The sequence below is a fragment of the Cyprinus carpio genome, chromosome A7, assembly GCF_018340385.1.
Source record: "Cyprinus carpio isolate SPL01 chromosome A7, ASM1834038v1, whole genome shotgun sequence".
Taxonomy (NCBI): Eukaryota; Metazoa; Chordata; class Actinopteri; order Cypriniformes; family Cyprinidae; genus Cyprinus; species Cyprinus carpio.
In genome coordinates, this window is record NC_056578.1 from 29,397,293 (window position 1) to 29,423,994 (window position 26,702).

Genomic DNA, 26,702 nt, shown 5'->3' on the forward strand with positions numbered 1-26,702 from the left:
TTTTCCCCATCTTAAACAATGAAAGATAATAGTTTGTTTTTAAATGGACTTTCCCCTCATCTTAACTACTGGCACTGTTTCCCCCTTGTTAAACAAGTACATCAACTTACTTAAAAAAACAAACAAACAACTTGTTGGTTGTGATAAAAATGAAGCCAAAACCAATATCACATGATTTACTACATCCACTGCGAATCCTGAAGGATATTGCCATTCACGCCGTTCAAGGAACCGAACCGAACTAAAATGATACAAAAGAATTTGAAAAAGCACATGAAAGAGTTACAAAATGATTACAAACAGAAATAATATTCCCAAATATATATATATTACATTTTGATTAGAGAAAATTGACAAAATGAAAAAACAAACAAACAAACAAACAAACAACAACTGTAATATCCTATTAATTTCACTTTTTATGCATAGCACTAAAGTAGTAAAATTAGCTAAAATTCATTCTGGTGTTTACTCAATTGTGACATTGTCATAAAAGAATGCGCTTTGATTTGAATGTCTTTAAAATTGTAAGTTGGACTTTGTATTCAGTAGGCTACAGTAGTGGCAACTTCTGCGTACCAGGAATAACCAAAAAGGCCCCGTATGTAGGAAACATACACTTATACATTTATAAAGAAAAAAATCGAAGGAGGCTCAAGACATTGATTATAGCGCATTATAGCACAACATTATCTCAAACGATACACATGCCTGTGTCAGTACTATTGAGTTGAAGTGATTACAGTCCTGCCTCCCCACTAGATGGCACACGCTCGTAGGACTTACAGGAGAAGCGTCGCGTGTCCTTCTTCGGCGCCGGTAGTTTAGCTTATTTTCCGCTGACAGGAAGTGCTGGGTCTTTTCCGCAGACTCCAACATGGTGAGTGCATTTCCTTCACGATAGCCTCCCAAAATAATCCACAATCATCAACGTTTCAAAAGAGCTGAGGTGTGCAGTCCTGTTCCAAATACTGCTCTTTTACCCCATCGAAGATGAACGACACACTATTTGTCCCAAATAAGCGCAGATGTGCTAGTTAAAAGGGTAACGGGTTTCAGTAGCTCAGCGGTGAAGGGGACTCACTGTTTCTGGGTGGTGTAATGATAGGTTTTAAACGTTCAATGGTGTTAATACTTTCTGAATCAATAAAACATGTTATTTCTATAAAGCTCACGTTGTTTAAAAAGCACGCTTCAGTGTTTTTGTATTGAAATCTCAGGAAAGGATGTGAAGGCCGCTCTTGGCCGGTTTAGTGTTCTTGGTGCAGAACACTGATATCGTGCATTTGTGTTTTTACTGCACATATTTCTATCGACTGCTCTCAACGATCCTCTTGTAGCTGATTGAGTTGTTTGTATTATTATACAGGCCCGAGGACCGAAGAAGCATCTGAAGCGCGTCGCAGCTCCTAAACACTGGATGCTGGACAAGCTCACTGGAGTCTTTGTAAGTGGTGCTTTACTTTCTTAAAGATGAGCTCAGTTTCGTTCTTGTTAAGGTTTTAGATTTAAAGAAATGGACTGCGCGTTTGAGGAAAACCCTTAAAAATGTGTACAGATCTATGGTCTTTAAGGAGCCATGTGGACCTTCTGAATACACATTGACGTATAATTGAGACACTATTTGTTAGTTTATATAGTGATTAAGAAAATGAGACTAAGTACTGTGACACTGTATGCATTCTACAGACTTGACAAATGGATGTGGATTTTTGTTGTTCGGTTTCTATAGGCTCCTCGTCCCTCCACCGGTCCCCACAAACTGAGGGAGTGCCTGCCCCTCATCATCTTCCTGAGGAACCGTCTCAAGTACGCTCTGACCGGAGATGAGGTCAAGAAGATCTGCATGCAGAGGTTCATCAAGATCGATGGCAAGGTCCGCACTGATGTCACCTACCCCACTGGCTTCATGGGTGAGTTCTGCTGCACTGCTGTTTTAGTAGTCATCTGTGAACCTACTGATTAAAGCAAGATGGAACTAGTACTATTATAATACGACTAGACTTAATTTCATAGTTAAAAGACAGTATTTGCCTTGACTTGTAAGTGTTAAACCTTTGAGCTTTTCTTTAGACCAAGACCAAGTTTCTGTGCATCTCATTACAAATCCATTGAAATGCTGTCATCTGTCCACAACATTTTGGAAGTAATGCAAATGTGAAAGTGTAACTGTTGCACATTGCTTTCTCAAATGCATGTTAAACTGACAGCACATGCAGATAGTTTACTGAATGGTCTGTGAACCGTGACACTGAGAACATTGGGTTGTGACCTGGATGTGTGTAAATGAACACAGTGTCACACTTCACTGTAAAAAAAATCACGCAGCACAAAGTGCACTAAGCTGTATCACAATGATTTGCTAAAGCAATGCATCCAAACAGTCTTAGATTTTATGAGAAGTGTAAGAATATTTTGTGGTGAAACTGTTTAAATTCTGGTGGGAACAGAATAAGGAGCATTTAGACATATTTTAGAGCCTAAATATTAAAGTATAATATTTTGTGTGATGAAACTGTCTATCTGGACCTTTAATCTGTGATGTCTAAATGTGCTATTCAAGTCCTTCAGTTTTTTTTTTTTTTTAATGTTTCTAATCCCCAAGTCCCACAGATGCATAATATTGAAGTGCTTCACAAATAACTTTTTTTGCTCTTCAGCTGGAAACATGCTTTTGAACTTTCAACAACCTCAGCTAATTTTACAATTTTAGCTAAGGTCATATGCACTTGTTCAGGCCATTGGCATATATCAGCGTCTGTATTTATGCATTGGGTAGGTGTTTAGGTCAGACAATGTTTAGGATGTGTTAGGGCTGTGCAATGAATAGCATGCGATTGCCACGCGCATCTCGTCAGTAAAGCCAGTTCTGTGATTGGTAGTAAATCTCCATCAACTGCTTTCAGATTTTCAGAAATTCAGTTTTTTTTTTTTTTTTTTCTGAAATGTAAAAGCTATAAATGTGAGGTGTGTGTAGCCACACTTTGGCACCTTAGGGCATGCAAAGTGATTCATTTGGCCACAAAACCTATTTATTTTTTGAACTAATATCAGTCATCTAGTTGTCTGCTGAGTGTATTGCATTAAAAAAAAAAAGTGAAAGTGACATGACATACAGCCAAGTAAGGTGACCCATACTCTGAATTAGTGCTCTGCATTTAACCCATCCAAAGTGCACATACACACTGTGAACACACACCCGGAGCAGTGGGCAGCCATTTATGCTGCGGCGACTTAGGGAGCAGTTGGGGGTTCGGAGCAATGTTCAAGGGCACCTCAGCCGTGGTATTGCCATGGTATCGTCTTTAAAAATAAAGTCTTTCCGGTCTCTGCACTGGCACTCATAATTGAGCGTGTGAGCTGAAACTTAACAGATGGTTGAACCGCAATCGTCATTGAGTGACTAATCCTTCAGTGTTGTTATAGCACTCTTCTTCACACAGCGTTTCCACTGTGCACCCATACTTGCCTAGTAGGTGCCAACAGGATATTAATCTGCTGTGACTGATTTTCCACCTCAGGTGATGGATGCGGCAGGCTGTTTAGCAGGATGTTATAAAACATAAGCTGAGGTGACAATCTGATGGTCATGCGTTAATGAAATGTTTTGCTGTCGTTCTTTCAGATGTGGTCAGCATTGAGAAGACGGGCGAGAACTTCAGACTGATCTATGATGTCAAGGGTCGCTTTACAGTTCACCGCATCACAAATGAGGAGGCCAAGGTGAGCTTAATATTCTTGTGCAGTATGACAAATAATGGATAGTATGACAAGATCTCAGCGGTAGGATTAGAGCAGGTCTTATGAGCTAATGCTTTTGTCCTGTTTTCAGTACAAATTGTGCAAGGTGAGGAAAATCCTCATCGGCACAAAGGGAATCCCCCATCTGGTGACCCATGATGCCCGCACCATTCGTTACCCTGATCCTATGATCAAGGTCAACGACACCGTCCGCATTGACCTGGACACTGGCAAAATTACAGATTTCATCAAGTTTGAGACAGGTTGGTGAGCTTATTGTCTTAAACTTTTTCTGTCTCATTTTCTTTTGTTTTGAGTAGCACACCACTTATTGTCATTTTTCTTTTTTCTGTGTAAATAGGCAACATGTGCATGGTGACTGGAGGTGCTAACTTGGGGCGTATTGGTGTGATCACCAATAGAGAGAAGCATCCTGGCTCTTTTGATGTGGTACATGTTAAAGACAGCACTGGCAACAGCTTTGCCACCAGGCTCTCCAACATTTTCGTCATCGGCAAGGTCAGTACAAGAAGTTTGGTGTCTTTTTTAATATGGGCTGTTAGCAAGCATTTGACTGGGCTTTGCATATGCTCAAGCAGTGCTCAAAATTAAGATGTGACTCTGGGAACTTTTTACTCAATGGCGTGCACACGTTTCTACATTAATTATATGCTTACAGGTGTTGTGGGATTTAAAGCGGTTTTACAGATTAAATAAACTACTTTTGTTTTACAGTATTACAAGTTAATAGTTGTATTAATACTGTGTGTCTGTCATCAGGGCAACAAGCCATGGGTGTCCCTGCCTCGTGGAAAGGGTATCCGCCTGACCATTGCTGAGGAGAGAGACAAGAGACTGGCTGCCAAACAGACCAGCAGCTAAGTCAACAGCCTAGCAAACACCTTGATTTGAAATAAAAAAAATTATTTACAACTACAGTGAATCTTGTCTTTTTTTTTTTTTTTTTTTTTTTTTTTTTTTTTAAGTATGAAGTGGATTGACCAAATCAGTGGTTCTCAAACCAGGGCTTAAAGTTCTCTGGCATGCAGCGTTTGGCTGCGGGAAATAAAAATCCTATATTTAAAAAAAGTGTTATCACTTTCTAGTCCTTGAGTTTGCCTACCACAGCTTTCACTCTCAACCAAACTAACATTACTAGCCAATCAGAATATTTTGCTCTTATAAATACAAGATGCTCATAATAGTATCCAATTGCAGAGTCGCAGCCCTGATGAATGGAGAAGTGCGACAAAAAGCTGTGAGGCGCAATGGTCAAAGATGTCCATCTAGCACATATTTACGTAGAAAGGTTAATTATAAAGCAGCGGAGCTTTGTAAACAGCTCAGAGTAATCGCGTCAACTCCATAAGAATGATATGATCGCCAAAACACATTTACCGGGATTTTTCAAAAGGTCCATGATCTCTTAACGGTAACTAACTGATAATTTACCAGTAAAGACTGTATGTGTGAAAGGGGCTAACTCTTCCTCTGTATATGCTGTGAATTTGAATTGCTTAATACACGTCTGGGAAAAGGGCGTTCTCTCACTAGATTTGTAACGTAAATCATTTATAAGACTTTGCCAACACAGGAGAATGTCAACCTGTTTCTAAATATGCCATTTATTGTACATCGCGATTCAAAATAAGTTACTGCGTTTGCATGTGGCCATATATTAAAATTGAATGGATTTAAACATGTTTAATAACGCTGTCAAATGAAACGTCACCAGGCCGTTGGCGCCCTCTGCAGGTATTTGTTATAAATACATAATGGACTTAAGTTGGTTATGTTCATATTATGTATAGGCATATCACATTGTTTTTTAACAGTGTTGTTCAATAAAACCATGAAATAACTTGGTTTTGATATTTTATTTGAGCAAATTATTATTGTCTCATTGTTAGTTTATATAAATAGTCATACTAAAGCCTGGTTTGCACTTATGTCTGTTTGTTACGGAAAAATATCAGATAAATCAATTGTCAAAATAATCAGTAGATTATTTGATTACCCAAATAATCATTAGTTACAGCCCTAGATTAGTTAAAATATTTCAAAATACAACTGCATTGTTTTACTTTCTGTAATTAAAAGGCAAATATTTTGTCAATTAAATTTTTTTTAAAGTATTAAAATATCGTCTTGTTGAAGTGAACCAAGTATCTGTATTTTGTCTCATCTGTCTGTATTGTCACACCTCTAGTGTCGATAAGTGGTGATATAGCTCATAATTTTCCAAGTGTATGATACAGCTTTCATTCTTCAGGCCATATATTTTGTAAAATGATGACAACTGCTTTATCACTTTATTAGAAGCTTAACAAAACACAAATAATAAATTGTGTTGTCCGGGCACTACTGAACAAATATTTAGAAGTATTGAAAATATAAATATGTAAAAGTAGACCTGTAGGAAGTGTTGGGATAGGCTGTTACTTTATTATCCCCAAGCAGAGATTTGTTTGGGGCTCATATACCTCAGAATTAACACATGCATAATCACAAAAACCTTGAAGAGCTTGCACTGTAGTCGTCTATTACTATTAGTGATATTAAATATCTTGACTAAATGGAATTAGTTAATTCTTAAACCCGGTTGATATTAACCTCTTCTGTTATTAACCTCTTCTGCTTGATGGCAACATTTCAAATTCAAGATTCAGAATCTTGTGTGCATCCCTCAGCACTCAGTTTTCATACGAAGACTGGAGATAGTGTTGTTCTTTTTTTTTTGGCCATGATCTTCATAGCCATTATTGTACTGGTAGGTTACCATACATATATTTCATATCTATTGCATATTCCACAGTGTAAAGAATGGCTGAATTGACAGTTGATTTGTACTTGTACTGACACCAAGTGCTGTGGGTGCGGTATCACACCAAAGTAAGCCTTTCACTGATTGATACCATTGTTGAAATGAAGTGGGTGGGTTTTTTTATTTGGCTTTTTAACATGTCAGTAAACTAAATTTGTCAGTCCCTAAATAGATATACGATACAAATATTTTCAAGCAGGAGGACAGACATGTTTCTGTTCATGTACACACATGACATACTTTAATTGTTTATTATTATTTATATGTACATATATTATTTTTAAATCAAAAATTTTACATGCACTTGCTGTCTTGCTCTTCAGCAGGTAGAGCTATGTATTATAAACATAGTTGAGGAAAAGCTAGAATGATTAAAGATGAGTCTGAACATGCTCACTGGAGTTATCTCAATCAAATAAGCAGCACAGCACCTTGGCTTTGGCAATGTTTGAATGAGTGGGTGTTTATAAACTAGAGCAAATATTTGTATAAATGATTCTGCTTTTGGATTTGTTGTTTGTGTGGTATTATAAGATTAGAACACACCTGTGTGTATGTTTTCCTCTTGTGCCACATAGCTGAGGCTCATCTCCAGAAGGCCATATGGGTCGTGCTGAGCTTCAGCCTGTTCCTCCTGCAGCCTTTGGCCTGCTGGTCCACAGCAGCACAGCACGGCTCACCTCAACACACATTGCAGGGGCTGTCTGCCAGAACGCAATACAAACTAAAAACACACAGGCTCTGGTGTCCTTGAGTTTAAACATTCTGCTGCATTTGAAAGCATAATCATCCTGAAAGCACTCATTGACTTCTGATGGACTTCTGTTAGGTGTTTCTCTGTTATCTATGGTAGACCATTTCTGCTACATAAGAAAAAAAACTTTTGTAAGTCGTCATAATGGCATAAAATATCAGATAAAGTAAAAATGACAAAAAAGTTGAAATTAGTGTGATTTTTTTTTACCCCTTTGTGGCAGAAATAGTCTTTTTAGTCATCACGCATTCAAAGATGGAAGAAAAAATATCACATAAAGTCCGAATTATGACAGTTTAAATAATGAAATTTCAACTTTATAACTCAGAAATATTATTTAGTATCTCATGATTTTGAATCTCATCTCATAGTTGACAGTATATCATATTTCTGACATTTTTGGGCTATCGCAGTCATCACACATTTAAAATGTGGAAATAAATCACTTAAATCATATCAAACAAAAAGGTCAGATTTGAAGCCTTTCCTCATTTATGACATGGTATCTGGTCCGCTATAAGTTAATAAGAGTCTGGCTACCCCATGGACATGTTTGCAAAAATATAATATTCTGAAAATGAAACGTGAGCCTTGCCAGACTGCCTCAAGCCCTCCAATCAAACTGGGCAGAAACACTCCATCGCAGGAGACATTAAAAGAAACCAGGAACAGAAGAGCAGAAAATAGTCCTTTCAACGAAACGAGGGGGAGGATTGCCATAAAGTAAACCACGTGGAGTGGGGTGGGGAACCAGGAACAATGAGGGGGGGGGGGGGGTGGGGGGGGGGGGGGGGGGGGGGGGGGGGGGGGGGGGGGGGGGGGGGGGTGGGGGGGGGGGGGGGGGGGGGGGGGGGGGGGGGGGGGGGGGGGGGGGGGATGGGGGGGGGGGGGGGGGGGGGGGGGGGGGGGGGGGGGGGGGGGGGGGGGGGGGGGGGGGGGGGGGGGGGGGGGGGGGGGGGGGGGGGGGGGGGGGGGGTGGGGGGGGGGGGGGGGGGGGGCACGTGGAGTGGGGTGGGGAACCAGGAACAATGAAGACAGTCATACACTGTGGCAAAACAAGGCCCAGATGTTTCCAATCAATTCCCTGTATGAGATAAGGTTTCAGATGAAGCCTCAGAGAAACATACCTGATAAGATTATAAAACAGAAGACTCTCAGCCCATCTCTCCCCTCCTCTCCTCATCATTTAGACTTCACAGAGACTGTACGCTTTCTCTCGCCATCCAGTGTGGAAAGACTGGATGAACAAAACATCTACGTGAGCCAAGTTCTGGTTCAGGGTGGGGGAACATGCAAACACACACACACACACACACACACACTAGGCCAGATGTGTATTTAGGGATTGGCAAATGCAGAGTTAGAATATGTGACTTGAAGAAAGGGTTTTTATTACTCTCATTGTTCTCAGTCTTGTTGGGAGACACTTTTAAAACCTTTGTGAGCATGCGCAGAGCACAGCTGAGTTTTCGTGAAAGATTCAGCTCATATGGTCTTGTTGCACGAGTGGGTGAGGTCTCTCAGACGCAGTTCATGGGAATTCGGAGCTGTGATTTGCAGAGATCTAGTGTGAACTGGAGCGCTGCAGAGCTCCTCACAGTGGACAAACAATTACAATGCATAAAATGCCTCCACTGTACACGCAATCCCGAGCAAGAGTCACCGCCAACACTCTTCGGCGCTGGCGAAACACGCACTTTTAAAGGGAGATTACCATAACAGCAGAAAAGATGCCCTTCTGCAAGAGGACCATAGTGCCTGAAGATGTGTGCAAGAGTCGCGCGCGCGGTGCGATGTTCACGGATCTGGTGGATGTGTGCGGCTTGACTCTGTGCGCGGTGCTCCGGCAGCTGTCGGATTTATCCCGTCACTCGGTGAGCATCCTGGAGGAGCTGGAGGGAGAGCTCGCCTCCATCTGCTACCGCTCCGGAGCTCTGGAGAATAAACTTATCAGCCTGCAGAAGCACATCTCAGCACTGGCCACCAAGCCGCCGGCCACAAGTAGGAACTTTTTTTAGTACTTCACACCCTCTTGCTGGCTTATAGATGTGTGTGGATGACTTGTTTACTCACTTAGCTAATTGTCAAGTTCAGGGTCTTCCTTACTAATGTGTTTACATTCACCAAACAACATCGTGCGCATTTTGTAAACTATGTAAACGAAACATCACTTGACTTTCATTCTTGGGCTGCTGGGCATATTTTGAGAACAATAGCGTCTTTATTAATTCTATACATCTTGTGTTCAGTCTCTAAATGTAGCTGTTTCTATTCTCGCTGTAATGTAAATTTGTATATGTAGAGATGAAGGGCTGATGGTCCTGTTGGAACCTAGTCTGTCACTGCATGAACCTAGTTTTTAGTTCAAAAAGAATAAACCAAAGTCCCTGAATAATAACAACAACCCTTTATCAAGAAATGGTGGTTTCTTTAAATATAGTTGCTACAGGTATTGTTTGTCCTAGGAATCATAGGGGTCAAATTTGACCCACACTGAAAAGTATTTAACAGGTCAACAGGTGTGTTTTTATTTTGGTGCCAAAGAATATGATATGATATTTAATATGACAGAGAAAAAAAGTTTTTAATACTGATGAAGTAACACAGTTTGACAAGTAAGAAATGTTAACGAATTTTGGAATACAATTTCTTTTTACAAAGGGTGTCAGGTTTCCTGGTTAATCACATAGCATTTCATAATGGCTCAAATAGGCCTTCAACTTGTATATTATTCTAATATTAGTTAATAAACATTGTATACAGAGCTGCTGCCTTATGTGCTTTTTATTAATTAACTTCCAGAAAAAAACAAAAACAAAAAAAAACCATTCCTCATAAGGCAATTTGTTGCAGTACTGCAGGTGTTTAAGAAAGTGCTGTAGGCACTTTTCCCCCCTTTTTTCTCTTTTTTATTACTGCTCTATTGTATCCCAACATAAAGAACAATTTCAATAATGTGTCACCTTATAAATAAAATATAAAATATTTCTGGGTCAAATTTAACTCATTCTTCTAATGCATGTTGATTTTGACCTCTAAAGCCCACCGTCAAAATAGTTAATTTGATTAAACATTTTTAATTGCTTTTATTGTGTAGTATAGTCTTTTTGCCATTTTTTTTACATTTATTTTTATAACCATGTTGTAACTATGGCGTTTGGGAAACTATGGTTACCATGATAAATTTATGTAAAAGAACAGAATCAGCTCTAGTATCTTTTTGTAGATTAGTTTGTGACTTGTGTTGTCAGTTTTTACTGTTATTACTACTAAGTGTATCTAGGCTGCATTGGAGAGGGAGAAATTGCTATCGTATGTCACAGCCACAAAAGTATAGTGAACAAACAAAAGCTGGTCTTGTTTAAACAGAAGAAATCAGTGTCAGTTGAAGTCATTTGACAGCTATTCAAGTATTAGGATAGTGACCAACACTTTCACTTCTTAATGAACAGTAAACAAATGCACTGTTCCATGCCACAAACACATTACATTCACACTTGGCTTTGTGTTTAACTTTCACATTATAATCTGTTGTTTTTAAATCTATCCCATTTGCATTTGAGACGCATTTGGCATCCACTCCTCCTGACACCTCCCACACTGCTCTGTGCACTGAAACTAGATAAACCTCGCCAACTTTCACCATCTGAAGATGTGCAGAATATTTCCTCCATCCATTTCCTTTGTCTTATCAGAGAAAGCCTCTCTGTATTGTTTAGCTTAACCCTAAGCCCAGCACGTTTGGCAGAGTGATGGAGTGCTTCTTTTCCTCTGTCCTTATCATTTTACAGTGGCAGACCACAGTAGAAACTACTGTGTTCAGGAGGAGATCACTGGTACTGTATTTGTTTAATACTGTAATTGTGAAGCATTAGTAGCTTGAACTTCTGCCATGCTTTGACATGTTGAAGATAAATGATTGATGTGGATCTCTGTATGCAGTGGATTCTTCGGCTGGGGGCTGAGGTCAGGTCCCTCTGGAGACTGTTTGATGGGGACAGGAAGTGAAGGAGCAGACTGGAGGCTTGTTTTTACAGTGACTGAAGCAGGGCCAGTTTTGCAATTGAATTAAAACTGATAGTTGATTCAGCTCTTCCTGAATGTCAGTCAACTCCAGTGATTGCTGCCTCATTTCTCAGGCATTCATGTGAAAGTCACAAGACCAAGTGGAGGTATGTGTGTATTTAGGCAGAAGACAGAAGGATCAAGTGTTGTGATCCTTAAAACTTCTCTCTCTCTCTCTCTCTCTCTCTCTCTCTCTCTCTCTTTTGTTCAACTCTCACTCTCTCTCTCTCTCTCTCTCTCTCTCTCTCTCTCTCTCTCTCTCTCTCTCTCTCTCTCTTTTTTGTTCAGTTTTAGCGCTTTTTTGCCTTAGTTTGATAGGACAGTTGAAGAGAGATTGGGATTGGGAAAGGATCATGAGCCGGGAGTCCTGGCCCTCAAACTTGAGTTGCCCCGGAGGCTATGGCTCCAGCTCTTAAAGCTTTTCTTCTCTCTCCTACATTGTGATTTAGATACACTTTAATTTATTTATTTATATATTTTTTTAGATATTTGATTTGATTTGAGATATTTTAGATATTTCACTTAAATCTTAAAAAAGCACTAATAATTTAAAAACACTGTCAAATGTATTTTTAAGGAAATGAATTTAAATAATTAATGTACGTTTTCATACTGTATTTTATCTACCTTACTTTGCAACGCAGAAGTAAGCTATTTTCTGTAAATGTGTGAGACTTTTCATTCATTGGCCAATCTTTATTAACAGTAAAATCATTTGTGTTCCAAACTAGTATGTTTATGATTCTGATAATAAATTAAAATAAGATGATAACAAGTAGCAGTTTGCAATATCAGCCGATATATAGTTTTTGTACAGCTTTAATAACTGGAAGCGGCAGAAGAAGCACCCACTCTGACTTAAAAAATGTTGCATTTAAAGTGATTGATTGTAATGATTTTTTTTGTAATTTATTAACACAGAAATAGTATAGAATTTAAATGTACTAATTATGGTTATTGGCCAAGTGTTCAGCATATGTAAGTTGATACTGATCATTGTTTGACATCAACTGCACTGTTCTTTCCAAGAAAAAACAATAAGCAAATCGGACATTCTCAAAATATACTGTTAAAAGAATAAACATGATTTATTCTGAGCATTTTGAGTTTTTCTCCCTTACTGAGTGTTTCATATATCTGTAAATTGTTATGTGCAAAGTGTCATGGATCTGGTGCAGATTATGAATTTGAATCTCGCAGTGACTTTCATATTAATGTTTGGAGATTTATATAGAGATTATACCCCTGACTTTTAGAGGCAAAGTGTGAAGAATGCTCTGAACTGAGTGAAGCCGTTTCCTTTTTTCAGTGTCTTTTATAGTCAGCAAGATTAACTGGAATTTTAATAGAGTGTGTGAGAGAGCAAGGATCGATGGAATGAGTGAGACAGAAGATCAGAGAAATGGAGGATAGAAGGAGAAAGCAAGTGGGCCAGAGTATTCAAGGACAGAGTGGCAAGTATATTCATCTGAATTGAGAAGAAACTTCAAATTGTCTTATTTTTGGCTGTTTTGCTCCTTTAGCTCTTCTGGTCTGGGCTCCTGAGTTGCCATAGTAATGATGATCATATCAGTGAATAAAAAACCCATCCAGAACTTTTCTTTTCATAGACCTAATCATAGTTAAGATGTTGTCACCTCTCATGCTGTATTATGACAAAATACAATGCAATATTTCCATCTCAAGTTGGATTATTTCTCACTTTGACCTTTTTACCAAAGATAAAACAACAAGCACAAAAGGAATCAATTAGTCTAAAATGAAATGCAACAGTTGCGCAACAAGTCCAAGAGCTTCCACCTCCAGAATCTCTATTTCTTTCTACATTTAATGTATTTTTTTGGGCTAGCAACTAAGAAGAATTGACACATAAATTCTATAACATAGTGTGTCTGTCTGCCAGATGCCTGTAGACGTATCTGGAGAGAAACTCAGTTCCAGCGTGCTCTCTCAAGACAGAGTTGTGCTGTGCAGACATTTTGTGTGTGTTTTTATGTTGAACATATGTAAGTCACTGCTTGCCTTTCCTGTCCTGGCGTCCCATCTCTAGGCAGTTGTGCAACTCTTGGAAAGAAAGTGTTTGGCTCCAAGACTAGACCAAAGAGTGTGTGTGTGTGTAATACATTACAGTCCATCCAGTGCTTACTATGACACAATAGTGTTGTAATGTAGCAGAGGTCGACATGCTTTTGGCCCCCAGACACACTGAAACATTACAAAAACAGATACACTTTTGCTTAAAGGAATAGTCCACCCAAAAATGAAAATTAGCTGGAAATGTACTCGCCCCTCAGGCTATCCAAGATGTAGATTAGAGTGTTTCTCCATCTGAACATTTGGAGAAATTCAGTATTACATCGCTTGCTCACCAGTGATTATTTTTCAGTAAATGGGTCCAGACAGAATGAGAATGCTGTTATAATGAGTTCAAACAAAAGTGTAAAAATAAAAATCACAATAATCCACAGGTAACAACACTCTTTCACCACAAAGGATTCTTTGGTGAGTAAGTGATGTATTGCTTAATTCCTCCAAATCTGAAAAAACAAATTAATCTACTTCTTGTATGGCCTGAGGGTGGGTAACTTCTCTTTTTTACATTTACATTTAGTCATTTTGCAGATGCTTTTATCCAAAGCAACTTAAAGTAGTAAAGTAGCGTCAAAAGAGAGTTTTCAGCTGTCGCTTGAAATTGTCAGTGATTCATTATTCCGGATAGGGGTGGGAAGATCATTCCACCAGCCAGGAATGGTGAACGAGAATGTTCTGGAAAGTGATTTTGAGCCTCTCTGTGATGGTACCACGAGGCGTTGCTCACTAGCGGAACTCAGACTTCTGGAGGCGCTGTAGATTCATAGTAGTGAACGGATGTAGGTGGGTGCTGAGCCTGTGGCTGTTTTATATGCAAGCCTCAATGTCTTGAACTTGATGCGAGCCGCAACCGGTAGCCAGTGCAAGGAGATAAAGAGAGGTGCAACAAGGGCTCTTTTGGGCTCTTTGAAGACCAGCTGTTCCACTGCATTCTGAATCATTTGTAGAGGTTTGATTGTGCTTAATGGAAGTCCAACCAGAAGAGCATTGCAGTAGTCCAGGGTTGAAATGACAAGGGCCTGGCCAAGAAGTTGTGCAGCATGCTCCGTTAGAAAGGGCCTGATCTTTCTGATGTTGTGCAATGCAAACCTGCAAGATCGAGCAGTCTTTACAATGTAGTCTTTGAAGGTCAGCTGGTCATCAAAGATTAAACCAAGATTTCTGACCGAAGTTGATAGGATAATTGTAGAAGAGCCTAGCTGGATGGTGAAATTATGCTGTAGAGTTGGAGTGGCAGGGAAGACAAGAAGCTCAGCCTTTGCCAGGTTGAGCTGTAGGTGATGTTCTTTCATCCATGCCGAGATGTCCGCCAGGCAGCATAAATCCGTGCAGCTACCGTTGGATCATCTGGTTTAAATAAGAGATAGAGCTGTGGGTCATCAACGTAGCAATGGTAGGAGAAGCCATGTGCCTGTATGATGGGACCCAGTGATGTAGTGTATATGGAGAAGAGGAGGGGTCCAAGAACTGATCCCTGAGGAACCCCAGTGACCAGTTGATGTGCTTTGGATACTTCCCCTCGCCAGGCCACCCTGAAAGACCCACCAGTGAGATAGGATTCAAACCAGTGAAGTGGAATCCCTGTGATGCCCAGTGTTGAGAGGGCAGACAAGAGGATCTGATGATTGACAGTGTCAAAAGCAGCAGATAGATCTAGCAGAATAAGAACTGATTATTTGGAATCAGCTTTTGTAATCCGCACAGCATCCGTGACTGACAGTAGCGCAGTCTCAGTTGAATGGCCACTCCTGAAACCTGACTGGTTAGTGTCCAGTTTGTTGTACTGTGAAAGAAACAATGATACCTGGTTGAAAACAACTCGTTTGAGGGTTTTCGCTATGAAAGGAAGGAGAGTGACAGGTCTGTAGCTGTCTATAAGAGGTGTTTAATGTAGATTTTTTGAGCAGTGGGGTTATCCGAACCTGCACAAATGCAGTGGGGAAGGTACCTGTGAGGAGAGATGTGTGAGTGCTGGTAAGAGTGTAGGAGAGATTGCATGGAGAAGGTGTGAGGGGATTGGGTCTAGAGGGCATGTTGTAGGATGGCTGGAGAGGAGAAGATAAGATACTTCTGCCTCAGTGAGGGGACAAAAGGAGAAAATGGGAGTTTTAGCAGTGGGTGTGGTTAGTTTGAGGTCCTGTGTGTGTGGGGCTGAGAATTGACTACTGATTGTTCTAGTTTTGTCTGTGAAGAATGTGGCATGTGGAATGTGGAAATCATCAGCTGTTATAGAAGGTGTGGGAGGTGGTGGAGGGGGACAGAGGAGATAATTAAATGTTTTGAAGAGATTACATGTGTCTGGAGCGCCGTTTATGAAGATTTGGCAGTATGGACTTCAGCAGAGAAAGATGAAAGCAAAGACTGATACATATTCATGTCTGACGGATTTTGGATTCGCGCCATTTTTTCTCTGCTGCCCTGAGTTTGGTCCGATGTTTACAAAGAACATTGGATAACCAGGGGTTAGAAGGGGCAGCCTGTGCTGGCCTGGAGGAGAGAGGACAAATATCGTCTAGACAAGAGGTTAAAGTAGAGCATAAAGTGTTAGTTGCTGCATTCACATGCAGAGATGAGAAATGGTTAGGTGAGGGAAGAGAGGAGGAAACTACAGAGGTAAGATGGGAGGGTGAAGGGGAGCGAAGGTTTAGTCTAAAGGTAACCGGTATAGGGGTTGGTGGCACACAGGTAACAAAATGTAGTTTAAATGTAATGAAGAAATGGTCAGAGATATGTTGGGGTTCTACCAAAATGTTATCTGCAATACAATTTTGTTTGTAAATTAAGTCAAGTTGGTTGCCTGATTTGTGCGTGCTTGTAGTGGCAAGTCGTTTGAGATCAAATGAGGCAAGGAGTGAATGGAAGTCTGTAGCATAAGGCTTGTCCAGATGAATGTTAAAGTCACCAAAGATTAAAAGTGGACTGCCATCCTCCGGGAATGAGGACAGCAGCCCATCCAGCTCCTCTTGGAGGGTGCCTAGAATTTGCCAAGGAGGTCGATAAATTACAACAACATGTAGTTTTATAGGAGCTGTTACAGCAATTGCATGAGATTCAAATGAGTTATAATTGCATAGGGGAGAGTGGGTTGAGTATTTCCACTTTTTAGAAATGAGCAGACCAGTGCCCCCATCCCGGCCAACCTGACGGGGGGTGTGAGAGAAAGAGAAATTGTTAGAGCAGCTGAGGTTGCTGAGTCTTCTGGATGAATCCAAGTCTCAGTCAAGCCCAAGAAACTGAGTGTGGATTGTAAAGAAAAAGGAGAAATGAAGTCTGCTTTGTTGACAGCTGACTGACAGTTCCAGAGACCCACAGAGAAAGAAAGAGGTGCATTAAAGGATGTAGAGATAGGATGCAGGTTAGCAAGATTGCGTTGCCATCTGCGTGTGATGTTAGAGCATTGTCAAGAGACAACCAAGTAATCTTTTTTAGGTGAACTATTCCTTTAACTGGATTTTAAATATGACTTTTAGTATTTGTCACAAAATGCATACCCTTTTGAAAAAGAAGTGTGCTTAATTGTATTGAATGCACACTTGTAGTGTAATTCAAATCTTAAAAAGATATTTAAAAAATGCAAAAAGATAAAATTTTCATAACTAAATTACTTAACGCACTTTAGCACATTTTGTAATAATGTCAAATTTATAGTATTACTTTGCAGGATATTTTAAATAATGTTTCCATCTTTTTTTGTGGTTTAAAGAAGTACACTAATTTTGATATGTTGACTTACATAATAAAACATGTAAAACACTTTAAATTTTAATTTTAACTGTTTTTTTTTATTACATTTAATATATTTTAAATAAAACTAAATTGCAGCTTCATCATTTAAATAAATCATTCACAATTACAATGCAATTGTACAAATATATTTAAATACATGACATACACGTTTCAATAGAAATTAAATTAGATTTTAACTTACCATAAATGCTTGTCAGTACATTTAACAGTACACTTTAACCATATATTTCAAAGACAACAGAAGTAATCATGACATTACATATAAAGATATACTTCTTGTTGTTACATCTAGTTTTGTATTCATCTGCTAGGAGACTTATAGTTTGTTATTGCATTTGGTGGTATCACTGTTTCTTATGTTTTTAAGTATGTTACTATTTGTTTCCATAGTTGCTGATTTGATTCAACCTGTCTTATTTAGGTTCTCTTTTAGTGCTGTGTTTATATAGTCCTGAGTTTTAGTCTTGGTTGTCCAATCTCGTGTACAGGTCCTTCTCAAAAAATTAGCATATTGTGAAAAAGTTCATTATTTTCCATAATGTAATGATAAAAATTAAACTTTCATATATTTAGATTCATTGCACACCAACTGAAATATTTCAAGTCTTTTATTTTTTTTAATACTGATGATTTTGGCATACAGCTCATGAAAACCCAAAATTCCTATCTAAAAAAATTAGCATATCATGAAAAGGTTCTCTAAACGAACTATTAACCTAATCATCTGAATTAACTAATTAACTCTAAACACCTGCAAAAGATTCCTGAGGCTTTTAAAAACTCCCAGCCGGGTTCATTACTCAAAACCGCAATCATGGGTAAGACTGCCGACCTGACTGCTGTCCAGAAGGCCATCATTGACACCCTCAAGCGAGAGGGTAAGACACAGAAAGAAATTTCTGAACGAATAGGATGTTCCCAGAGTGCTGTATCAAGGCACCTCAGTGGGAAGTCTGTGGGAAGGAAAAAGTGTGGCAAAAAACGCTGCACAACGAGAAGAGGTGACCGGACCCTGAGGAAGATTGTGGAGAAGGACCGATTCCAGACCTTGGGGGACCTGCGGAAGCAGTGGACTGAGTCTGGAGTAGAAAACATCCAGAGCCACCGTGCACAGGCGTGTGCTTTTTGAACCAGAAACAGCGGCAGAAGCGCCTGACCTGGGCTACAGAGAAGCAGCACTGGACTGTTGCTCAGTGGTCCAAAGTACTTTTTTTTTCGGATGAAAGCAAATTTTGCATGTCATTCGGAAATCAAGGTGCCAGAGTCTGGAGGAAGACTGGGGAGAAGGAAATGCCAAAATGCCTGAAGTCCAGTGTCAAGTACCCACAGTCAGTGATGGTCTGGGGTGCCATGTCATCTGCTGGTGTTGGTCCACTGTGTTTTATCAAGGGCAGGGTCAATGCAGCTAGCTATCAGGAGATTTTCTAGCACTTCATGCTTCTATCTGCTGAAAAGCTTTATGGAGATGAAGATTTCGTTTTTTTCAGCACGACCTGGCACCTGCTCACAGTGCCAAAACCACTGGTAAATGGTTTACTGACCATGGTATTACTGTGCTCAATTGGCCTGCCAACTCTCCTGACCTGAACCCCATAGAGAATCTGTGGGATATAGTGAAGAGAAAGTTGAGAGACGCAAGACCCAACACTCTGGATGAGCTTAAGGCCGCTATCGAAGCATCCTGGGCCTCCATAACACCTCAGCAGTGCCACAGGCTGATTGCCTCCATGCCACGCCGCATTGAAGCAGTCACTTTCTGCAAAAGGATTCCCGACCAAGTATTGAGTGCATAACTGGACATAATTATTTGAAGGTTGACTTTTTTTTTTATTAAAAACACTTTTCTTTTATTGGTCGGATGAAGTATGCAAATTTTTTGAGATAGGGAATTTTGGGTTTTCATGAGCTGTATGCCAAAATCATCAGTATTAAAACAATAAAAGACCTGAAATATTTCAGTTGGTGTGCAATGAATCTAAATATATATGAAAGTTTAATTTTTATCATTACATTATGGAAAATAATGAACTTTTTCACAATATGCTAATTTTTTGAGAAGGACCTGTATATGGAAAAAAATTTCTTGTGTTTCCTGATTTGAGTTTTCTTGTTAATAAATGCTCTCCATGACCACCCCTGACAGTACTTTAGTATGTAAAAAAGTACTTTTAACTAATTGCATTTAATATAAAAATAAAAATTTAACATAATATATTTGCTTTTTCTGTAAATCACATGAAATTAAGTGTCCGACAACATTACATTCAGCTATTCTTTAAAATATATTATTTCCATAATAAGTACTCTTTTTTTTTAAAAGTATGTTTACTTCTTTGTCACAAGGGTACAAGTTTTAGCTTTGCATTTAGTCCAATTTTCCATGTTTAAACCTCTTTTTTTCCATTTTTGACATTAATATGTTTTGAAAAGAGGCTGGGAAATGTCAGGCACGTTCACACACTATGTGAATCCCGTTATGTGCTTACTTGGTCTTCTCCTTTAAGATTCCTATCGAAAGAGAGAGAGAGAGAGAGAGGAACTACATTTCCTCTGGGCTTTGACAAACATACACACTCACAAACAGATCCCACAGACTTAGACCAGCCACTGACGTTTGAAAAGTGTGTTGTATGAAGTTTAGCAGCTGTGTACCGTTGCATCATACTGTAATGTGTTTCATCATCTCCCTCCTCGTCTTTTACAGGATTAAACCTAACTATTGTGAACAGCTGTGCAAAAGCAGCTGTTTATGTGAAGGTAGCTGGAGATGCACCAGAAATATCCATACTATCTCAAAAACCATCCACAAACAGACTGAAACTATTATCTGCTTGTTACCATGGCAACCAGACAACAGTTCTTTTTTATGAGCACTGAGCATTAGCTTTGGCTGAAGTGACCCCATGTTACCTCAAAGAGGGAATAATTCTGGGTCATGTGACCTGTGATAGTTCCATGTAGCAGCTGCCATTACTATGGAGACATTTCATACTGGGACATGATTGCTGGAATGTGGCAGAATCTTTCCAAGCAATGCTGCTTTACATGTTGTGCACTTTAAGTCTCACTCTCTGTTCATGGTCTGAGTACCAGGCAGCCAAAGAAAACAAAATCCCTCTGTTTATATTGTATGGTCTTCAGCTGACCCACCACTCACAACCGTAAGATAATAAGAATGAATAAACAGAGCAGCGCTCTAAATGTTACGGTGCCTTTAAATACACCAACTCTAGTTCATCTGCATCTACACCTGATACTGGCACTGTAGTGTTTTATCAGCACACAATTACTTAGCAATAAAAGAATCGATATTTAGTTTGAGAATGGCTCCTAGTCAAGATCAACAAATGGCCTGCAGTGTTGTAATAGGTGAGAAATGATTTCCAGATGTTGGGGAGCAAGTGAAGTGGCTTACAGCAGACGGAATTGGAGAAAAGGCACAAAATTAAGAAAAAAGTTGTAGGATCTCTGTTTATTGGAGATTGTGTTACACAGATTACAGGTGTACTGTACACAGCTGCAAACCCTAACAAGTTTAATAAAATGCTCTGAGAATTTAAGTAAATTCATTGTCTTATGGTAGCTTAAAGTGGTAATTGAGGTTGTCATTGTGGAGTCTGCGGTTAGGTCAGAAACAAGGCTGTTAGTAGATGAAAGGTGTTGTTATGTAAGTCAGTAAGCAAAACTAGTAATGTGTGGTGTCGCAAGAAATCAAGCCCTCCTCTTAAACTGGCTCTGTTTGAACCCCAAGCGGGGGAGAACCTGATTTCCCACTTCTTTTGAAGGGGTTCTTTTCAGTGAAATGCCCATTTGGTTTGTCAAATCAGACTGAATCAGTTCAAACAGGTCTCCAGTAAACACTGTTAACAACTTCATCTCAATCATCTAACTAGTTTTACAGATATATTTGACAATCGGTCTCGAAATCTAATTCTAGAACTTGTAATATTGTCTTTTGCAAACACATCTTTGCAATGAAACACTCCGAACAGTTTAAAGATTTCTGAACTAGTGGGTCTCGAGGTAATAGTACACTGACTTTATGATCTATTCACAGCAGTTTTTGATTTGAAATGAATATGACTGCTTCACTAATAGTAACACTAATCACCATAATAGACATTTTAAATTAAACTATTTGCAGTGCCAGCAGTGGGTTTGGTGGGTGTAAATAAACTCCAACTGGGTTCACTGATTTTATCATAACATTAAAAAACATATTAATAACTTTTCAAGGAATATGTATTTTAATTATACAGTCATCACAGCATGACAGTAGCTGAGCCATCTGATTAATGCATCAAAAATACGCTGTATGGTGAGTGCAGTGATTTTGTTTAGTGGTTGTTATTCCACATCTTTAGCCAAATCACCAAACCCAGATTCCCCTAGTGGGTCCAGCATGTTTCTTGTAAATGGGTTCCAACTGGCCACTAATTTCCAGCCTTTGGAGTGTTTCTGACCACAACACAAACACGGGGAAACAGATGTGGATGCCATCACATCACTCAAAGTGTCAAATTCTGCTGTGGATGTAGAGTGAACGAGAGTAGCTTGCTCTTCCCTTTAGCCAGACACCATAAAGTGTATGAAATTTGACGTTACTGCCAGTGTAGCAATAAAATCAGGTGACAGGCTGTGCCTCACTATAAAATATATGATTTTATATTTCTTAATGTGTTACTGATCTAAACTTCTGGAGGGGTAAACCAGCTTTGATTTGTTATAATGTGCAAAAATAGAGTGCTGCAGGGATGACGTATTTTTATAGCCCAACCTAACAGAAATTAGGTTCACTTGACATCCATTGGACTATTATAGAAAAAAAGCTCTGTGACCAACAAAAGTCTATGATTCTTGTTATGTGTTTGATGTTTTTTTCATTAAGATAATCTTCACAAATGAACACAACTTTTATGAAGCCTAAACACAAGAGTCAGAAATAAAAAATCTAAACTTAGGCTATGAACAAACTACAAAACAGTTGCACAATTTCAACATCATCACTAAACCTTCTACAGATCATTGAAATTATTTAAATCTACAAGTGTGAGTAGAATAGTTTGCAAGAGCAGGAGTATTAATACAACACAAGTGTGTAGGTGAGTTTACCTGTTTGGTGGGATGACTTTTAATGCCAGTCTCTGTAGTTCCATTTTGCCACTTGCTAGCAGGTGCCTGCTTTAAGACACATCAATGCTTAAAAAAAATCACAAGTGGGTTTTTACTTATGTATTTTATTTTGTAAGATACATTGTCAAAATATCTTAGGGTTGTGTTAACCACAGACTTTATTTCAGACATTTAACCAAGAACCCATTAAAAAACCATTGACTTCAAAACAATGGAACCACAGGAGCAAAAATGCTAGCTCATTTCTGGGTTTCATCTTCTGCTGACGTTTAATTAGTGGGCTGTAATTGTCCTTTTTCTAGGTGTCTGACTTTGGACGTGATGATTCGTGTTTCTTCACATGCAGTTGTGCAATGCAATGAAAAATGGGCCACAGGTCTGTGTTTGTAGAATTAGACAATGCAGCAAAACAATGTGAAAATAGAAAAGTAGAAAAAATAAAATGCAACTCACCATATATATTCATGCATAATTAGCATAACATATCAATAGGCTTTTAAAATGGGGAAGATAATAAGCCTATATTTTATTGTTGTCAGTGTCAAAACTGTGTGAGCAATCAAACTCCACAGAATTTAATCAGAGTTTGTCTGTCACTTGGAAGAAAGAGACAAATTAGGTAGTAGCTGAAACACTGCCAGCATGGACAGATTGCATGATATTGTATCCTAAAAAAAAAAACAAAAAAACACCCAAAACAAAAAAAGCTACCTAGTTTTTGGCACTGCGTTGCATCACCAATGTGAAATCTTTCCTGAAAAAAAACAACAACAACGGTGGACAACCACTAATATAGAGGCTGTAGATCCATTAGTACGTGATGTGAGGACAGCAGGTGTTTCATAACGGTGAAACAGTGTGAATGTGCTGGTTGCTTTTCAACAGTGATGCCCTGTTTGCGCGAGTGTGTGTGTGTAAGCTGTGATTTGAGGCTGACGCCACAGAATTTGCTGCAGTGAGGATGGAAAGACACAGAACTGATGAGAGAGCGAGAGGGAGAAAGTGTGAAAGGAAAAGCAGCTGCATCCTCTCGTCCTATGAACTCCTGTGTTAGGTGTGTGTGTGTGTGTGCGTGTGCATGTGTGCGTCTGTGCTCAGAGTATGATGCTGTCCACGAGGGAAAACGCACATTCCTGACTTGTCATTTATTCAGCGCAGGGTGTGTGTGTTATCGGACGGTACAGGGATGCGTTGGAGGAGGCGGAGGTCTCCGGGACAGGGCAGGCAGGGAGAAACGAGGGGATCGGAGGCAGCGTTCACCATGCCCTTCTTCAGAGGTAATGGAGCTTTACTGTACTCATCTTTACGCTGCTCCTAACACTTTTAGGTGAAGGTGTGTGCTCTTTGTAGAGACTGTGCATGATTTGTAATGTTCAGTGTGTTTGTATGGCTTGTAGTTTATAGTACTATGTACTAATGTGCTGCAGTCTCAGGTAGTCACTGGTCACTCATTTATCATGCGCTCTATTCCATCACACACACTGATCGCACACTTGCTGAGTTTGCCTACAGACACACACAGTTTACTCTTCTGCAAACTCATCAGCTGTAAAAAATAAATTACATATAAGAAATTAGACTACATAAAGTAAGGTAATTACCTTTTTACATAAAATTATATTAGAATCATAAAATTATAATATAATTTAAAGATGATTTAATATAGATTTAATAATAATATTGACATTCTTTATAAATAATAATTTTATTATTGTTAAAGAAAAATAAAGAAAAAAAAATATTTTTTTTTTCACCCTGGGATGTTAATAATATTAATTATGAACAAAATACATTTTTCATTTGTTTATATAGCCATTTATACAATTCTTGGGAGTTTGCACTGACTCATTTCTGCTCACTGACTCAACATCTATAATTCTTCTCATACTTTGTGTGCTAAAACAGATAGAAAGTAGTGGAATAAAGCTGAGCATTGAGCTTTTCCCTTTGGGCATGGGGCATAAAAACCTTCAGCTCCAATCATCATATGACACTATCAAATGGGGGCGACTCTTACCTCATTGCAGTCAAATCAAATATTTCGTTTTTCATGTCTGCACTCAGTATTGGACTGAAGGTTTCACACTAGTATTCATCTGTGGTGTGTTTAATCCATTTACCTGTGAGTATATTTGTTTGTATATGGCTCCTGTAGTTTAAGACTTAATAAAAGGCCTGAGAAAAATGTGTTTGTGTTTTCTTTTTAGGTACTGAGAGACTATTTTGACTTTCTGGGTGAGATTATTGCATTTCGTTTGATCCATATTTCATGAAACGGATTTCTCAAAGTCTTCTGATTCTGGTCCAGGCAATGCTTAGGAGCTGAGACACTCTTTTATTCTTTCAGTTTGTATTGCTGGATGAGATTAAAAGAGATCTTTCACGACTGGTTATTGCTGTATTGTTTCATTATTAACGCAAAACAGATGGTTTCATAATTGGTGGTTTCTACAGAGACCCTTTTTATACATCGATTGGATGTTTTTTATAAAAAAAAAAAAAAAAATTAGTGGACAGGTTTCATTTGAAGTTATAGGTTATTACCTATTCTGAGTCTTTATATCTACTGTAATTTGGATTCTTGATCATGTAACCACAAATGACTCACTACTGCCTTTCTAATGCTTTTGTCTACCCACGGACCGGAATAGAGAGTAAACAGATGCACACTACTGTTCAAAAGTCAAAGAAGTATCATGATTACCACGAAAATATTATGTTTTCAACAATGATGATAATATAAAATGTTTCTTGAGCACCAAATCAGCATTTTAGAATTTTTTTCTGAAGGATCATGTGGCACTGAAAAGTAATGATGCTGAAAAGTCACCTTTGCCATCACAGTAATAAATTAAAATTTAAAGTTAATTAAAATAGAAAAGTTATTTTAAATAGATTTTTTTTTTTTTTTAAATATTAGTGACTTTGCTGTATGTTTAATAAAATAAATGCATCCTTTGTGAGCAAAAGAGACTTCTTTCAAAAACATAAAAAAACGTACTGACACCAAACGTTTGAACAGTAGTGTATGTTAATACAGTAAATATTTGAATAAACATCACTGGGCATTTCTGTTATATAAGTAGACAAACCACCTTTAACTGACAGATTTTGGCTTCACTGGTTTTGGTTTAGCAGGGAGAGTAGGTTATGTAGTCTGGGACCATTTCTTTACTCAGTTTAAGTCTTTATAAACACTGAGGACTGGCCAGATCTGTGGTAATGCTTTCTGGTTTAAATTTGTATTTAAATTAGGGAAGTAACCAGGGATGGTTTGGCATCAGATTAAATATGTGGTCTAGGAATTGTGGTTGTTCAACTTCTTGAATTCCTCATGTTGTGTTGAGGTAACATATAAGTTGCATTTGTCTTTTTCTTGCCCTCCTGACTAATGGCATTAGCTCATATTTGGCAGATGCAGCTCAGCGCTAACCCCAGCGCTTGTTGTTGTCGTTGTTGTTTATTTTTAGAGGAAACCACTGAGAGTGTTCTGCTGCCTTAGTACCGTGCTACGACATTCACGGGCATGCTGGGATAGCTAAATCCCCAGGCCTGCTGACAGGTCTCAGTAGTATGTGCCCATTGTGGGTCTTACAGCAGATTTGTGGACTCTGTTCTCGTGATTAATATTTAGATAAGAAAAACATCCTAACAGGAAGGCAGATCTGGAAACACATCTACAGAGAGTCTGAATCATCTGCTTTGTTGAAAGTTTGGTCATTCACTCCCAGCCAATCATCTCCATGGAAACAGACAGAATGACTTTCAGAAAGTCGGTAGGATGGTAGCCTGATGTGAAATCACCTGGTGTGAAAAAGTAGTTGTAATCACATTACATGCACAATGTCTCCATGTTGTCTAATTACATTGACGACTGTCATGAGCCAAGCTGTGAACTGATGCTCAACATTCAAGCTTGTAATAACATCATCTTGCACTTTAAAGCACTTTAAGCTCTGCCACTCTTCCTTTTCCCTCCATTCGCAATGATGTCATCCTCTCTATTTTGTTCACGTTTGTTTTACATTCCTCAGTGAGTTGGGACTGATCATGCATCTGGTTGAAGAAGTGTGCAGATGGCATGTGTATGTTTTACTGTATTATAGTGCTGATGTGGAAACGCCTCTTTTACTTCCACTTGAGTTTCTCAAATATGGGGGGATGGGAGTGAATGTATAGAACGAGACTCAAGAAATGGTGCTGACGGCCTGGCCCCACTTTCCAAGCAGGAAATGAGAACTGTGTGGATTGTGTAAATGTGAGCGTGTATACGTGTGTCTTTTTGCACGTGTGCAATGTGCAAGAGGTGCATGGGCGTCCCCCGACGGCTTGTAATGCTCAGCAGAT

General features: G+C 39.0%; 2 protein-coding genes across 8 annotated transcripts in view; both read left to right on the forward strand.

The window, feature by feature from the left end:
* Positions 1-803: 803 nt before the first annotated feature.
* On the forward strand, positions 804-4,679 carry LOC109094317 (40S ribosomal protein S4, X isoform). The gene is made up of 7 exons (XM_019108051.2): positions 804-880; positions 1,370-1,447; positions 1,733-1,913; positions 3,626-3,723; positions 3,833-4,004; positions 4,103-4,260; positions 4,522-4,679. The coding sequence occupies exons 1-7, from the start codon at positions 878-880 to the stop codon at positions 4,621-4,623; spliced, it is 792 nt and encodes a 263-aa protein (XP_018963596.2). The 5' UTR covers positions 804-877; the 3' UTR covers positions 4,624-4,679.
* Positions 4,680-8,804: 4,125 nt separating this feature from the next.
* LOC109091787 (NHS-like protein 2) overlaps positions 8,805-26,702 on the forward strand; it is an 80,751-nt gene continuing 62,853 nt past the window's right edge. For 3 of the 7 annotated variants that reach the window (XM_042760755.1, XM_042760758.1, XM_042760764.1), the window contains exon 1: positions 8,805-9,320. In XM_042760755.1, the coding sequence (XP_042616689.1) occupies positions 9,050-9,320 (271 nt within the window). In that variant the 5' untranslated portion in view covers positions 8,805-9,049. Of the gene's footprint in view, positions 9,321-23,176; positions 23,410-23,508; positions 23,633-26,702 lie in introns of those variants that run through there. The other 4 variants (XM_042760760.1, XM_042760761.1, XM_042760759.1 and 1 more) reach the window with 4 other exon arrangements.

Bases quoted from the DNA above. Each gene is read 5' to 3' on its own strand.
- LOC109094317 (XM_019108051.2), top strand. The intron at 1,448-1,732 runs GTAAGTGGTGCT...CGGTTTCTATAG, and splicing joins ACAAGCTCACTGGAGTCTTT to GCTCCTCGTCCCTCCACCGG. The intron at 4,261-4,521 runs GTCAGTACAAGA...GTCTGTCATCAG, and splicing joins ACATTTTCGTCATCGGCAAG to GGCAACAAGCCATGGGTGTC.